The sequence below is a fragment of the Xyrauchen texanus genome, chromosome 38, assembly GCF_025860055.1.
Source record: "Xyrauchen texanus isolate HMW12.3.18 chromosome 38, RBS_HiC_50CHRs, whole genome shotgun sequence".
NCBI classification, from domain to species: Eukaryota; Metazoa; Chordata; class Actinopteri; order Cypriniformes; family Catostomidae; genus Xyrauchen; species Xyrauchen texanus.
In genome coordinates, this window is record NC_068313.1 from 37,156,118 (window position 1) to 37,173,803 (window position 17,686).

General features: G+C 36.5%; 2 protein-coding genes across 2 annotated transcripts in view; one reads left to right on the top strand and one right to left on the bottom strand.

Annotated features, from left to right (window-relative positions):
- The window catches only part of LOC127631544 (NACHT, LRR and PYD domains-containing protein 3-like), a 114,549-nt gene extending 104,372 nt beyond the window's left edge, over positions 1–10,177 (bottom strand). The window contains 5 exon segments of the mRNA XM_052109702.1: positions 7,240–7,410; positions 7,551–7,649; positions 7,764–7,862; positions 8,981–9,171; positions 10,101–10,177. Coding sequence (XP_051965662.1) covers positions 7,240–7,410; positions 7,551–7,649; positions 7,764–7,862; positions 8,981–9,126 — 515 coding nt within the window. The 5' untranslated portion in view covers positions 9,127–9,171; positions 10,101–10,177.
- Positions 10,178–10,705: 528 nt separating this feature from the next.
- On the top strand, positions 10,706–14,790 carry LOC127631548 (chloride channel protein 2-like). The gene is made up of 4 exons (XM_052109711.1): positions 10,706–10,723; positions 10,951–11,163; positions 13,852–13,924; positions 14,373–14,790. Exons 2-4 carry the CDS (start codon positions 10,971–10,973, stop codon positions 14,377–14,379), a joined length of 273 nt encoding a protein of 90 aa, XP_051965671.1. The 5' UTR covers positions 10,706–10,723; positions 10,951–10,970; the 3' UTR covers positions 14,380–14,790.
- The last annotated feature ends 2,896 nt before the right edge of the window (positions 14,791–17,686 follow it).

Genomic DNA, 17,686 nt, shown 5'->3' on the forward strand with positions numbered 1-17,686 from the left:
ATCATAGATCAGCAAAAACCTATTTGTAAACGCTGCTTTCACAATATTCTGACGAAAGGAGGAAACGCATCAAACTTAATAAAGCACCTGAAAGACACCCGGCTTAATTCAAGCAAATAAAGCAGGGGAGTTTAACCCTCTGGGGTCTGAGGGTGTTTTGGGCCCTGGAGAAGTTTTGACATGCCTTGACATTTGTGCTTTTTTCAGTTGCTTAAAAACATATTCATGGCTAAAGCCTGATAACACTGTATTCAGTACAAACTGGGCAACAATAATATGTGAGCAACATGTGTGTACATGTTTGTATTTCTGAGAAAATAACGTTTATGCATGGTTTTTGAAAAAACTACAATTTTAAGTCATTGAAATAAGGTCATATAACACATACTAAACATTTGTCCACAAGACTTTTGAGAACTGGATCTTGTAGACGAGAGTTTTTGCTACAAAATGATGTGAAAATCATCCTGATCACTCATTCATACAAAACAATATAGTCATTGAACTTTTGTAAGACACTTTTAGTGTTGAATGGTACTATGGTACTTGAGGCGTGAACTATCATGAATATTTATGTGATTCACACCTGAGGAGACAAAAGACCCTCCCCTGGGCCTATCAATGAGGAATATGACCGAGAGAGAATGAATGCGAGGAGACTTAATGATCAAAATCAAGTTTTAAGTTAAAAGAAGTAATCTGACTATACATTTACATAAAGACTTTACTTAATTTTAGACCTACACTACCATTAAAAGAAGTCTCTTCTGCTCACCAAGACTGCATTTATTTGATCCAAAATACAGTAAAAACATTGTGTGAACTCATTTTACAATTTAAAAGAAAAGTTTCCTATTTAAATACCGTAATTTCCGGACTATTGAGCGCACCCACTGAATTAAAAAAATATATATTATTTTAAACATAAATAAGCCGCAACTGTCTATAAGCCGCAGGTGCCTACCGGTACATTGAAACAAATTAACTTTACACAGGCTTTAACGAAACACGGCTTGTAACAAAAATAAATAGGCTTTAACGAAACACGGTGTGGCAGCGGGGGCGTGGTCAAGTGCCCGTCCGGGAGAGAAAAGCGGTAAGGGTGCTTACATCAGTGGTGCCAGTGTGACAGTTTTCCCAAGAAGGACACGTGAAGCAGGGCACTTGACGTTCCAGGTAAGGCTTTTAATGGCCACAGCAATGTTTACAATCAATATTATAAAGTTTCTCAATTCTTGGTCTTCTATGCACCAACACTAGACTGACGTGTGTCTGTCTGTCACTCACTCACTGACTCACTGACTCACTCACTCACTCACTCACTCACTCACTCACTCTCTCACTCACTCACTCTCTCTCTCTGCTGCCTTTTTATGCCGCTCTCCCCATGCTTACTGAAATTAGACACAGGTGTTAAGACATTAGCTCAGGTGTAAGCGCCCTTACCGCTTTTCTCTCCCGGACGGGCGCTTGACCACGCCCCCGCTGCCACACACGGCTTGTAACAAAAAAAAAAAAATTAGCAGTAAACAGTAGCCTAGCAAGAAAGTCATTTGTCACTATCTTCCTCCTCTTGTGCACATGAAACCACTGAAGTCATCTCCTTCGGTGTCGGAGTTGAATAGCCTCTGCACTGAGTAAATTCCTCACGCTGCTGTTTCCAACGTCTCCCGTGCAGCAGCTCTATTTCCTTTTCCAACAGCCAGATCAATGGCCTTCAACTTGAAAGCTGCATCATATGCATTTCTCCGTGTCTTGAGGGTGACAAAATGACTACCGTAATCAGAATGATGAGAAGTTTGAGCACGCTCGATTTAATCTAAACAGTAAACAAAAAAGTTGTTTGACCTTAACCCGTTCGGCAATTTCATTGGTCTAATGAAAGCTTCACGCCGCCAAAAAACTGAGCATGTCACAGAATGTTTTTTTTTTTTAAATAAAATTTGAAAGCGGGAAAAATCCATATATTAGCTGCGTCGTTGTTTAAGCCGCGAGGTTCAACGCGTGGGAAAAAAGTTGCGGCTTATAGTCCGGAAATTACAGTATATTGTAAAATGCAATTTGTGATCAAAGCTGAATTTTCAGCATCATTACTGCAGTCTTCAGTGTCACATGATCCTTCAGAAATCATTATAAGATGCTGATTTTCTAATATGGGCATATTTAAAGTGTATTTTACAAATTTAACCTGACACATATTTGCAAGCACAAGCTTTGTTGATGATAATGAGGCAGCATAAACACGTTGAAATATAATCTAAACATTCATATTATTTTTATATCATTTTACATATCATATTTATATAGCATACAATGTAAATAACAACATTTACATGTAACTAAAAGTATGTCAATACTTTGAATCCTGTCTGGAAACAGTCCCAATAGTAAAATATGTACGTTTATATAAAATAGCACGTCAGCTAATGAAATCTAATTGACTTACTCGTCTGAAATTGTATCCTCGGCTGGATCAAGACTCTCTTCAAAATACAAATGTTCATCTGAGCCCGCTCTTCTTCTGAGGAAAATGTGAACTCTTTCTTACATCCAGGAGTTTACAAGCACACAGAAAAGTTGAGTTGTGTTTGAATTACATTAAATCTCGCAGTCGGGGGCGTATACTTTTCCCTTGATCGCCTCAGCACATTAGCGTATGAATGGCGCGCTCTGCTGGTGGGTGGATCACATTACAGATAATGAAGCTGAGCCAGGAAAACCGTACATCACTTTGTTTCATACAGATTATATGGCAGGAGAATATTTGTTTTAAATTCGAATTGTTTTATTTAAAATAGACATTAAGCTTTCTTTAGACATATGTTTCATGTTTGTGTGATAAGTATTCGCAGAGTTTCAGTTTATTTTAGTGACGTGTTTCAGAAATATGCTCGTGAACACAGAGACAGCTGAAAGCTCACCCTTTTTATTTTCTTAATTTTACAAAAGCACAAGGTTTTGTTGTTATTGTGAGTGCACACAAATAAAAGTAGACCCTTTATAGTTTCTAATGATGTCTTACACTTATCTATATGCCCAAAAATGAGTATTTTAAGTTGTTTCTGCTGTAATGACGAAAATATCCAGCAGGACGCGCCGGCGTGTCCGTCGAACCCAGAGGGTTAAAAGCATATTATCATTTGCATTAGGGCTGAACTACTGACATTTTGGTACAGTGACAACACTATCTTTGTTTATCAAATAATCTTTGATCTCTTATAGGCTATTTGTATACTTTCTGAAAGAGGTGTGCAAACTTCTGCACTTAACGGTATAGACTATATACTTTGTGAAAGTTTATATTTGACTTGAGATTTAGTTTTTTTTTAATGTACAAACTCCATGTAGTGTATTCTACCCATATGATGTCATATTGCATGTGTAATTATGAAATGGTTTGTCATGTCAGGTACACATTTTATCACAAAGTTCACAACATTGGAACCTAAAACTCAAAACACACCCCCACATCTCATCATATAAGTGCTTGTTCTATGTGAAACGTGCAGTGTAGCGGTCTAAATGTGACATTGTCTGATTTACCTCCGTTCACAGTGAAAGTAAAATACTCGCTTACATATTCACGTGTTGTATGAAGAACTGGATCGGCTTCTTTCAGCTCGTTGTTGAAAACACAGTTTTTATTGGAGCATTTCTAAGAGTGTGTGCCAAAAGCATGAAGTCATTTTCATAATAAGAAACATTTCAGCAGATTTATTAGAATGAAAGTATCGTAAAATCAACATGCGACGCATCGAAATCGCTTCTCTTCTCGGCACACAATACCAAAGAAATGGCGAGAAGGAAAATGAGTAAATTAAAAGCAATCTGAGAAAATTCAGTGAGCCTACCAGCTGAAACCGGACATAATAACATAGTTTAGATCATTGTCAGGACACACCTCTTAACAACGGGACGTCTGGTCACCCTTCTTAAACGCAACGAGAAAACAATCCCTCTTACAACATTTAATGCCATCAAGTTATGAATTTATGAATTGTTGCAGAAGGGCAAATTAAGACTTTTTAAGACCTGCAGAAACCCTGTATATGTACAGCAGGGCTCGACAATAAGGATTGCCCGATGGCCCGGGGCCAGTGTGAGAAAGATTCGGGCCAGTTGCTAGAACGGTCACTTGCCCGATCGCGCCAGTGCTGCATTTATAACATTAGTGCAAGAAAACAACAAGTAAGAGAGCACAACAATTACGCCGAACAAACAAAGTCTTCAAACCGAACACTCAGAGACGCGTGAGAGCAATTATATTTAGCTGCGTGCGCAGTGTGCAATTATATTTAGCTGCGTGCGCAATTATATTTTGCTGCGTGCGCAGTGCGCAATTATATTTAGCTGTGAGCAGTGCGCAATTATATTTAGCTGTGAGCAGTGCGCAATTATATTTAGCTGCGTGAGCAGTGCGCAATTATATTTAGCTGCGTGCGCAATTATATTTAGCTGTGAGCAGTGCGCAATTATATTTAGCTGCGTGAGCAGTGCGCAATTATATTTAGCTGCGTGAGCAGTGCGCAATTATATTTAGCTGTGAGCAGTGCGCAATTATATTTAGCTGTGAGCAGTGCGCAATTATATTTAGCTGCGTGAGCAGTGCGCAATTATATTTAGCTGTGAGCAGTGCGCAACTATATATAGCTGTGAGCAGTGCGCAATTATATTTAGCTGTGAGCAGTGCGCAATTATATTTAGCTGCGTGCGCAATTATATTTAGCTGCGTGCGCAGTGCGCAATTATATTTAGCTGCGTGCGCAATTATATTTAGCTGCGTGCGCAATTATATTTAGCTGCGTGCGCAATTATATTTAGCTGCGTGCGCAATTATATTTAGCTGCGTGAGCAGTGCGCAATTATATTTAGCTGCGTGAGCAGTGCGCAATTAGATTTTGCTGCGTGCGCAATTATATTTAGCTGCGTGCGCAGTGCGCAATTATATTTAGCTGCGTGAGCAGTGCGCAATTATATTTAGCTGCGTGCGCAGTGCGCAATTATATTTAGCTGCGTGAGCAGTGCGCAATTATATTTAGCTGCGTGCGCAGTGCGCAATTATATTTTGCTGCGTGAGCAGTGCGCAATTATATTTTGCTGCGTGCGCAATTATATTTTGCTGCGTGCGCAATTATATTTAGCTGCGTGAGCAGTGCGCAATTATATTTAGCTGTGTGAGCAGTGCGCAATTATATTTAGCTGCGTGCGCAGTGCGCAATTATATTTAGCTGCGTGTGCAATTATATTTAGCTGCGTGCGCAATTATATTTAGCTGCGTGTGCAATTATATTTAGCTGCGTGCGCAATTATATTTAGCTGCGTGAGCAGTGCGCAATTATATTTTGCTGCGTGCGCAATTATATTTTGCTGTGTGCGCAGTGCGCAATTATAGTTAGCTGTGTGCGCAGTGCACAATTATTTGGATGCATGCGCACACAAGAACGTGCAGACTATGGAATCAAATCCATAGCAGACTCTCCCAGAACTGTCCTTGCTCTGTTCCGAGTGTCCGAGCAGCAGCAATTACCAATGTGTGGAAAATAGCAGGAAAAAAAAAACTTCATGGATTTTTTTAGTCAACTTAAATATAGTTTAATACTTAGAACACATCTTGAGATCTCTTAGTTCGGATTTGCGCTCCATCAAGTGTTTTGAACACAAGAATGTAACGCATGTCTGAGCTGTTCTGCTAAAGTTGTTTTCTTCACTGTATAACTATGTGTTGCTCATACAGCTGAAGTTTCACTTACTGCCCTCTGGAGTAAACAGGTGGTACTACAAGCTTGCATTTCTCAGGAAACTTCCTTATTTCGGTCCGGGGGCATTGCGATTAATTGTGTACATTTTTTAACGCGTTAATTTTAATCAAATTAATCACATTGAATTAATGCATTAAATCGACAGCCCTTGTTTTAGTATGTTGGTAAAAATGAGAAATCCACTCATAGGAACACAAGAAATCAACAGTTTCTTTCTATTGGACTGTAAATCTCTGACTCTCCGTGCAGTATAAATGCCGTTTCATGTGCGTACTCTCTATTAAAGGGACAGAGCGCTAGATTTAAAGTGCTAGCACTTTATCTAATTAATTTCCCTTTAGAGATGAAGAGCAGAATGAAACGTAATAACCTTAGTTAAAACCCGGTTAAACACGTGCCTGAAAATCATGAGCTCGGGATCCAACATGTAAATTTAATTATGTAATATTGAAAAACATAAACATTAATTCGACATGATAATAGCATTTGATAAGAAAAGAAGCAAAATCAGAGCTTCTCAGCTGCCGTGTGAAGATGACTTTTCAAACAGTCCACTTCATATCATCCTCATGACACACTTGTTACAGGTCTCATTTCTGGGCTGAACTGGTATTTTCTTTCTGTGCTTTGTGTATCAGTCACTGTTGGCCTTGTTTGGGTTGTCTAACTTAATGTTTTTCTCCACATTCTTTATTCACATATTAGGTCTAATGTCTACTGTATATTACACGTCACAGCTGATTCAGTAGCATGATCTCCTCTCTCGGGGATTCTGAAGTTTTTATACTCAGCCAATTATCAAATCTTAAACTCACTAACTAAATCTTTGATCCTACTTGTGAAAAATTTACACAAGCCCCAAAAGTTGACAGAATGAGTAAACGGGAGACTGAAAACCCATAATGTGCTCCACAGAACTCTTATCTTAAAAACACAGGACGGCAGAGGTTAATGTGATGAATTAATGAATTAATGACTGTAAAGCACTTATATGGGGTTACATAAGGCATAAATCATATCTTGTCAATTATAAATGTGATACAATTTTGGGGGGATAATAATACACAATAATATGTAAAACATAATATACAGGATATAAAATATATTTTGCTTCGGATACGTTTTTTTTTTTAAAGCCACGATGGTAAAAACGGCTATTTTACATTTTTTGTGTTGGGTCAGTGAAAATATATACACAGTTTATTATTACAGTTAAATGTGTCTTCTCATTTATCCTGTGACATTAAAGGAATATTCCGGTTCAATACAAGTTAAGTTCAATCGACAGGATTTGTGGCATAATGTTGATTACCACAATAACGTATTTGGACTCGTCCCTCCTTTTCTTTAAATAAGTTACCGCGAGTCACTTACAATGGGGAGGACGTCCGCTCTGATGTGTATTTTTACACTGAGAAAATAAGAACAGGAGACATTATAGTCCTTAAAACATAAATCAATATACAATACTGGATCTCACCTGATCACCGAGACAGCACTGAGATTAGAGGGATCAAACATGGAGCTGTTACCCATGGACTCTTCTGGATATTCTAGAAGTTTGATTCTCTGGGCCAGTGTTTTGTCATCTTCTTCATAGTCTGTTTCATCATGTGATGTATCTCTCCCTCTCTTTCTCCCTCTGGTGTTTCTGAGAAAAAGTGAAATAATTCTAATGATTTATCTCCAATAATGCTGAATAATTCAGATGATCTGTGTTTAGTCCTGTCAGCTGTTTATATTAATATAATGGTCTTATTGTCTTGTCTTCAACACTGGATATGGTCTCACCTGATCACTCCATCATTGAGATCAGGGGGATGATGCATGGAGATGTTACTCTTCATAGACACACAGCTGGATTCTGGAGGTACAAATGTGTTTCTCTGTCTGCAGGTGATACATATAAAAGACAGAATAATTCAGATGATATGTGTTTAGTCCTGTCAGCTGTTTATATTAATATAATTGTCTTATTGTCTTCAACACTGGATATGATCTCACCTGATCACTCCATCACTGAGATCAGGGGGATGATGCATGGAGATGTTACTCTTCATAGACACACAGCTGGATTCTGGAGGTACAAATGTGTTTCTCTGTCTGCAGGTGATACATATAAAAGACAGAATAATTCAGATGATATGGGTTTAGTAATAATAATTTAGATGATCTCTCTTTAGACCTGTCATATGTTTTTTAAAACAATATTTTGGTTGGTGTTTCACCAACAAGTCAAATTTTGGGACTTCGATGGAGTGGTGGTGGCGTAGTGGGCAAAAGCACAGAACTGGTAATCAGAAGGTTGCTGGTTCGATCCCCACAGCCACCACCATTGTGTCCTTGAGTAAGACACTTAACTCCAGGTTGCTCCGGGGGGGGTTGTCCCTGTAATAAGTCGCTTTGGATAAAAGCATCTGCCAAATGCATAAACGTAAATGTTCTAGATGTTTCATGGATGTTGTAATTTTGAAGGTATCTCACTCTTGCTCAGACTGATAGTTACCCATATTACTCCATGTATATACAGTATAATCTCTTATACTTTCCGTTGTGTTTGACTGATATTAGACAGTTCACCTAAAAATCATTTACTCACTCTCATGCCATTCCAGATGTGTTTGACTTTCTTCTGCTGAACACAAATGAAGATTTTCAGAACATTCTCTCAGCTCTGTAGGTCCATACAATGTATTGTGAAGGTGAAAGTGGCGATTTATGGTAAAAAAAAAAAGGACTGAAATATTGATCAGTTTCTCGCCCACATCTATCATACAACATCAGAAGACATGGATTAACCCACAGGAGTTGTATGGATTACTTTTATGCTGCCTTTGTGTGATTTTCATTTCACTTGCACTGTATGGACCTACAGAGCTGAAATATTCTTTCAAAAATCTTTAAATAAAATTCTTCAGAAGGAAGAAAGTCAAACACATCTGGATAGCATGAGTGTGAGTAAATGTGAGAATATTCAGTTTTGGGGGACTGTTCCTATAAGTGTATAATATTAATGTTAAACTGGTATACATTATATACAATAGTCATGGTGAGTCTTAGCATTATCTTAGCATAAAGGTTTCTGATAGATTTGAGATGAATACTAAAATAAAGGTAGTCGAAATATCTTTGTGTACATTTAGTTTATTTTGTCTCACATTTAAATATTGTTTCATCCGGGATTGCACCAATAAAATCACCTGCATCATGTTTATACTCACACAGGGTCAGAGGTCACTGCTCCATCACTGAGATCAGGGGGTTTAATCATGGAGTTGTTACTCTTCATAAACACATAGCTGGATTCTGGAGATGCTGCTCTCTGATGGTGAACAGCTCCATCCTCTCTCTCCTCATAGAGACTCATTTTAGAAGCAGCTCTCTCCAATATATCCCATAATAATCTTCAGACCTGCATTTGAAGAACACAAACACACAAAAACATCAAGATACTGAACTGAAACTTTCACTACACTAATAAAAGACACTAAACAGAAAGAACAACACTCAGAGCCGCTTCACTGTCATACTTTACTCTCTAAATCAGCATTAAAAGATCAAAAATAACTACCAGACTTCTGCTTTACCTCATTTTCAGAACAGCAGAATGTAAATAATTGTGGGCGGATCAAATCCACTAGTGTGAATAACAGCTCAAACAGCCTCAAATACAGGTTTCTCAACTACATGAAGAACAAGCAGAGAGGTGTACTTCTGATTATCCTCTTTATTAAAGTTTATATTTATTTATTTATTTAATGAGAAAAGAAAAACATCTCAGGTCACACCATTGAGGATATTTTAACACCAAAGAGTCTCTACAACAGACACTTTTACTAGCTGAAGGAAAAACCCTTTCAATCTAAATAAATTTGATTTAATAAAAACAGCGATTAACCCTTAAAATAAAGAAAGATTAATTCAAACTCACACCAAAATATTACTCATCCGATAACATGATGATTTATCTCCTGTCCGATCGTGTAAGTAAAGACGTCGAGCAGTTTTGGGCCTGTTCAACACTTCCGGTTTATTATAATCTAGTTCTTGTTTATGGAGTTCATTTGATCTGACTGTCGTGAAAATCTATTAAACACAAAGACGAATGGATATCTCTCAGAAATATGCCGACTACTGAAAATACTCTACAAATATAAAAGTTTGTGCGGCTTAAAATATCGACGTGTAGTGCTCGATCTTAAAATGACACACTGAGAAAAACTGAGTGTGATATAAACTATCAATACTTTATCTGATCACTAATATCCAAACATCTGCAGGAAGAGTTTATTGATTTAAAAATAGGCTTCATTATTATTATTATTATTATTATTAACTTACCGTGAGATGTAAAATATCTTTAAGTCTCTTGATAATGTCCGGGGTAGAAACAGTCACAGGTGAGTTTTTGGTTTCGTTTTTACTGGTGAAGTCAGTAACAGTAACTGCGCATGCTCGTGTCTGAGTGACACGTGAGTCCTCATGCAGCTGCACTAATACATAACAAATGAAAGGACGAGGTTGAATCTCACTACAGATAAGAATTAAAACATGTTTGTAAACTCTGAACATTACCGAAGTCTCTCTAGCAAGTCAGTCCACTGTCGGTCATTTCTGTAATTCTCTCGGGAGGTTATTTACAGTCATGTCAGTGCAGCTACTATCTACTTGAATGGAGAAAGACCAAAATCTCACAAACGGTTGGTCAAGATTACGATCGAAGAACATATTTAATATCAGAAATAAAATATATTAATATTTTAATCATAAATTGTGTTTTTTTTTTACCTCATATTACGCTAAAAAACTAAAATTGTCCTCCGACTTGTATAGCTAATGCGCATGCGTGTTCTAGAGTTGATTGACAGGTGTCTGTATCTAAAAGGTGATTGGCTCTTTTACCTGTAAGGCGGGACTTAGCTTCATATTTCTGCCTTTAAGCTCTCCAGATATCAACATCCATTGTAAGTGTCTCACTGTAATCTTGATTTTTGCTTTTTTTTTTTTTTTTTTAAGAAAAGGAGGGACGAGTCAAAATAATTTCAACATTATGCCACAAATGCTGTTGATTGAGCTTAACTTGTATATTAGGCAGAATGAGCCTCAGTTACTATTCACTTTTATTTAATCTTTTTTCACATTATGTTAACATTAATTATACACTGTCATACCTCAAACATGTATTTTGAAGCAGCTGTGAGGCCTCTCTTCATGGAGTCTGTCAGGGGAATTCTGGTGCATTATGGGTACTGTAGTTTCTGTCAAGACTGGTTATTGTACTGTCAGCGGTTCTTCACGTCTGGGATCGGGGCGGATTGGATCTTCCTCATGCTGCTGGAACTCGCCATGACACTGATCAGCTTTATCATGGATATCTTCATCTTCATCTTCCTCTTCATTGACGGTTAGTGTGTCTGTGTGTGTATGTTGTCAATCTTTCAGGACACGCCCCCCTCCTTGTTATTTCTGAGCACCTCAGAACTTTACAACACACAGTTGAGGGGGTTCATTTAATTGTTCTTCGTTTTGTTCGCTCTGTTTCGCTTTATTTGAGTGTATGCCTAAAACACCTGTTGCGTTTCTCTCTTGAACGAAAGTCTTTTTTATACATAATTATTATTATTACAAGAAAACAATAATGTTGTTGTACTGATGTTATACCCGCTCCCCCTTTCTTGTTATTAGTTTGATAATACGGTGATGCGTTACCCGTAGTGACGCATCACCGTAAGAGCGGGAATTTAACATTTTTAAATGATAACGGTTGTTTTCTGAGGGGGCGATAATTGTACACAGTCTGCAGATCCCTTTACAGACTTATGTTGTATATCATGTGAGTTAATCAGAGAGAATGTGCGTTCATAAACCTGTTAACTACAGTTCATTTCAAGTGTTTTAATCAACATTGCAAGAGGTATCAAGAGTTGAATGTTTCAAAACAAAAATTGAGTTATGTTTGTAACACTGCACATATCAAACGTGCAGTAGAGTTAAATAAACAGTTTACACAAGAAGCACAATTAATTTACTCACCCTCAGGTCGTTCCTAACCCCATACTTACTTTCTTCAGTGGAACACAAAGGTGATTTTTGTGAAAAATATGCAGGCCACATTTCCAAGTCCCTAAACGACAAAATAAACACCATAATTATCATAAAAGTAGTTTAGTTCGTACGACTCGTCCGTTACAAGTCTTAAGAAATCAATTTAACAGATTTGTGTGAGGAACAAACCGAGAAATAAGTCGTTAGTTCATGACAGAGAACGAGCGTTGACCGAGTCCGATTAGTGAATCTTCTGAGTCGAATCTTTTCAGTGAATCGGTTGATCCGGTTCGCAAGTTCAAATTGATCCGGTCGCAACGGATAAAGCTGAAGTTAGTGACGTTTTCGATGTTAAAGTATTTTCTATCCTAGAAATAACCATAAGAAATCTATTTATATTTTGATTTTGTGGAAAAATGTAAATTCTGTGACTATAAAATTGCTCCGTTTATTTGAGTGTGTAACACAGCAACACTGAATTTGGGGTGGGAACAAACAAGTTTATATTACCGTCATTTTTATTTTGTATGAAGTATTTGCTCACGGATAATTTCAGAGTAAATTTGTATGAATAAATTATATAAAGAAACAGGCCTTTATATATATACTTTTGAAACAGTATTTTAATGTTTACAGATTAAACCCCATTGACTTCCATTGGAAGTGTCTCACTGGAACACACATTTGTGCTTTTATTAAAGGAAATACATTTTTGTGATAATCAACATTATAACACAAATGCTGTGGATTGAACCTGGAATATATTTAAGACCCATTACTATATGTCATGTTGTTACTTATGAGACTAGTGTGCAGATGTGACTGTGTGTTGTGTTTGTGAGCATCAGGAGTTGGAGAAACAGATCTATGGGATCAATTCCATGCCACATATATTTGCAAAAATATTAAGTTTTGCAAAAGAAAAAAAGTATTGAGCAAAAAAAAAAAAAAAATGTTTTTAACAAAAACTAAGTATCACAAAAGTAAAATAAAATATCGAGATAAAAAAATAAAGTTTTGCAAACAAAAATAAAGTTTTGCAAAATATAAACTAAAGAACTTTTATCCTTTTTTATCTCTGGAACAGATTTTTAGGCAGCAATGATTTTGCCACACATCTTTTTTCTTTGCAATGCTTACTAATTATTTTGCAATGCTTCTTTTAGTCTGCATTTCCATCATGTGTGAGCTCATGAGACCGTTTTGCCTTTGCGTTTCACTTTATGGCACTGTTTTGACGTGGGGGTGGAGTCAGGGGATTGGGGCGTGTACAACGGGCTCAGTGATGCCTCCCTGGAAGTTACGTCATTAGCTTGAGGCACGGATCAAACATCATGGCTGAGCACAGGCATGCAGGTGGATCTCAGGTATATAAAGTTGATTGTTTCCTTTTATTTAATTAGCATTAAATGTGTTTTAACAGCGTTTGCTTCAGATAAAGAAGTTAGAGATCAGTTAAAGCGGTGGATTTATTAGCCATACTCGCTAACATAGCCAGCATCTTCAGTTTTTTCTCTCTCAATTGATTGGACTATTGATTGATTCTTATGTTTACTTTATAGATTATAATTGTCTATACCATAGTATGTTGTCTTCTAAAAAAAAAATTAAACTCCATATTTAAAAATATATAAATAAATAGATGTTACATTATCACTGTAAAAGGAGACAATAAATAGATTACAAATGAAAAGTTAAACGATCGTAACAAACGTGCATGTGTTCCCTGTATTTAAAAAAAAAAAAAAAACTTGTTTTGAAGTATAAAATGTTCACATAACCCTGCGTTATACAGCTACTTAAGTTCTTACGATGCTCCCAGTAAATGTAAGTGTATCTAGGTCATCTCATGTCATTATTTGCCATGTCACATTTAGCAGAGAGAATATCCAGATGTCGTGACGAAACTTATTAGTGTTCTGACTCAAAGCTTGGGTCATATTCAGGCAGACTTAGGTAAAGTTGGTTTTATATTCGCACATTCGCGTTAAAGAACTTTTTCAATTAAATAGTCAATAAAGCTATTTTAATTTTTTTTTTTTTTCAGATTCGAAGCAGCTACATGATATTGACAACAAAGTTTGTGAACTACAACATTTTTTTACAATCGATCAAAATGGGCAAGTATATTTTTAAGCATGTACTTTAGAGATGAATATTCAATGTAGTGTGGTAACCAAGATAGGGACCGTCTAAAAAGTTCATATTGTTTTTCATCGTGTGCAAACAGACAACTACATTTTAGCCAACTGCAGATGTAGCCTACTGGCAAATATCTCTCACATGATGTGTTCTGATGCTATAGAATGTCCTTTAGCAACAAAACCTGCATTATAATGATGGTGTTTAAAAATGTGTTTATGAAATAATAATGAATGAATCTGTACATGAGCTGTAATTTGGTACAATCCAGACTGTAGAAAGGAAAATCATGTTTAATCTCCTGAACATAGTTAATTGCTTCATTTTACAACCGTTTATATTTATTTATTTATTTGAGGAAAAAAAATGAAAAAGAAGTGTGTAAGTGTGGTGGTTTTAATAATGACATATGATTTATTTCAAAAGGTTTTGAAAAGCATCGAGACGACTGCTACAAAGCAAGTTGGATCATCTTGTCTGGACTCTACAGAACATACTACAGCCCATGTCTTGCTGTTTTATTCACCTCTGTTTTTCTGTTTTTATCTGTGATAAAGAGTGTGTAACAGTGTTCTCCAGGTGTTGAATAAAAAAATGGCTAAACTCTATTTGATGTTTTCCTGTTGTATGACATCTGTGTTTAACATGGAACTCTAACAATAACACAATTCATGTACATTGATTGATGTTTACAGTCCTGCAGAAATATTACTGTCCGTGGGACTGAATCCATCAGATTATTGACAAGTACTCAGAAAACATGACAGCAAACATGATGTTTAATAAACTGCTGCTTCAATGTAAATGTAATAAGTGACTTATCAAGGTATTCATCAATATTTTTCTGTCTAAATATCACATGAGTTGAATGACTTCTCTAGGCTTGTGAGATTTGACTTTGTTATAGAAGTTACCAGTGTAATTACTGAAATGTTCTTTTCATGTATTCTTTAATGTCTGTATCTGATATCTGAATGCAGTAACAGTGCTTGCTAATTTAGAAATGAATCTGGAATCAGCAATGTTGAGATATTTTGTTGATATTAAGTCATTGAAGGAAAATGATATTGTCTGTTTTATAAAGGGAATTATGGGGCGGAGATAATTTGCCAGGACAAGTGGGGTGAGGCATACACACATTGTCTGGTACCCTAAAAGTGTCAGTCAGAAAGTTGTTTATTTTATGTTCATCTTAATACAATACACAATACAGAACTGCACAACATGTCCCTTCTGCAAGAGGTTTAGCTAATAGAACATTAATTTGTCACTTTATTCTGAGACATTCAAGCATTTGTGGTCTGTCTATGGACACTTACAGACTTCTAAATCAGTCAGCTACATTTGAGGCATACAAATGAATAAAAGAAAAGCAGCAAGTATACATTTCAAATGATAATAATGGTAAACACATCAACCTAATAGTAATGTTTCTTACAATATGAGTGATTAGATTTGGTTAAATGATATTTAATATGCAAATGATTAAATGATAAAGCATAAGCAAAATTGATAAAACATAAGCAAGAAAATATATATACGTCTGTATTTTTTCTGCTTCATCAAATACATATTTTTTACAATTTAAACACACTTTTAGCATGAGCTCCTCTAACTGAATAGCTTACAAACACAAACCACAAATCCATGGTTCTTCTTCTGGTGGCAGATTCATTTCGAGGCACTGGACATGAAACCACCTCTGGCATAATTCACATTGAACCTGGAAGAAAAATAGGACATTGTTAGATTTATTCAGAAACTGTTGTAATTATGAAATTTATTTGTGAAAACTCATTTTCTCTTCAATTTCTTTTCACTTTCAACAAATAGGCAATAATGACATAAAGAATACCCAGGTGCAGAGCTCCTCTGTTTGGTCCTTAGTGTCTTTTTGTCCACATACAGAGCAATACTCATCTCTCGACACTGCAATTATGATAATGTAGATAATTATACTCCATCACTCTGTCTCTGGAAATAAACTGTTCTTTCAAAATAGTTTGCCAATACCTGATGCCTGCAAAATTGTTTTGGCAACATTTGTCCTGATGTGGCACATCTCCTCTTTGCTGGGTATTATGTTGATGCTCTCAGGAATTTTTGGAAAGTGTTCCACATTTACATTTACATTTATGCATTTGGCAGATGCTTTTATCCAAAGCGACTTACAGTGCACTTATTACAGGGACAATCCCCCCAGAGCAACCTGGAGTTAAGTGCCTTACTCAAGGACACAATGGTGGTGGCTGTGGGGATCGAACCAGCAACCTTCTGATTACCAGTTTACCAGTTATGTGGTTTAGACCATTACACCACCACCACTCCACATGACCACTCCATGACCACCTGCTTGGCCATCTAGAAGGAGAGCGGAGAACATTACTAGTCTCATATGGGAAAATGTGAGAACAGTGTTTATGTAAAGTAGTTTTCCCTCCATTTACCTGCATCACAAAGACACCACAGCTGAAAGCATCCTCCTGGAACGAATGGTGTATTGTCCCAGGCTTCCACATAGTGTCCACCCAGTCTTTTCTTCCATGCTGGTTTCCTCTCTTCCTGAAATATTCCCTGTTGTAGGAAAAATACAGTGTGTGGGGTTGTGGTGGTCTTCAGCAACATCCATATGCTAATATTCCAATATTAGTGTTGTAGATCGAAAAAGGTTACAGATTTTTTAAACAACATAACATACACAATTTTTTTGCATGCTTGTGTGGCAAGTTTCATTTCATCACTACCGCGTTGAGGGTCAAGTATGAAAATGGTGTTAGTTGTAGCAGATACTAAATATATAAAAAAAAAAAATAATTAGTCATTCAATTAAATGTCTGTGAAAAGGTCAAACATTTATGTATGGGTGTATCAATGTTTATCTGTAATAGTCATACACAATAATTGTATTTTTTACTTATAATATATTTTGACTTACCACAAACCTCCAGTGCACGTGTCTGATATTTACAACAGAGATGACCCCATCATATTGCTCAAAGTTGACCTATATATCAGAAATGTAAATAAACGTATTTGTGTACTGTAAAATACATGGACATATAAAAATGCAGAATCATAAGTAGTTGCACTCACTTTTTTCAAACCTTGTCGTTTGACCTGGTCTTCTGGGCCATTTAAAATGACACTTGTGGTGTAATGGCTTAGCTGGTAGATATTTGCACCCTTTGCATTAAGTACAGCTCTTAAATAGCACTCGATCGTCTGGGGAAAAAAAGATAAGTCATTGCAATTATTCAATTTATTTCAATTAGTACGTACATTGAGAAAAAAACATTTAGTATCTGGCATTTACTTTTTCTTAGGTACAAGATTTTTTATAGTTTATAAATGTATATATAGTACAATTTTGTATTTACTAGATATTTTTGTTATGATATGTGTACCTCTCCAAATAACCAGTCATGCGGCTTCAGTGTTAGGAACTCCTCGTGATGTAACAGGAACTCCAGATTCTGATCTTCAGACTTCACAATGGCTACAACCAGTTCATTGTGCGGTTTTGTCCATAACATGTCAATCTGTGAATGTTACACACTTCATATAGTCAATAATAAGTGAGCTGAATATATGCAATAAATAGTTTCATTTGTTGTACTAACTTAATTACCTCTTCCTCTACAGGGAGTGCCTCTGCAGGAAGCTGCATTGGCGCAGGACTTGACTGTTTGTGGCTTTTTGGCTTATCTTTGTGGATCCTTCTTTTCTTTTTTTGTGGAACA

What these genes read in the sequence shown, in the direction of transcription:
- LOC127631548 (XM_052109711.1), top strand. Translation starts at nt 10,971, where the DNA reads ATGGAGTCTGTCAGGGGAATTCTGGTGCATTATGGGTACTGTAGTTTC. An exon ending in CATCTTCCTCTTCATTGACG is followed by an intron (nt 11,164 to 13,851) that starts GTTAGTGTGTCT and finishes TTTTTTTTTCAG; the next exon opens with ATTCGAAGCAGCTACATGAT.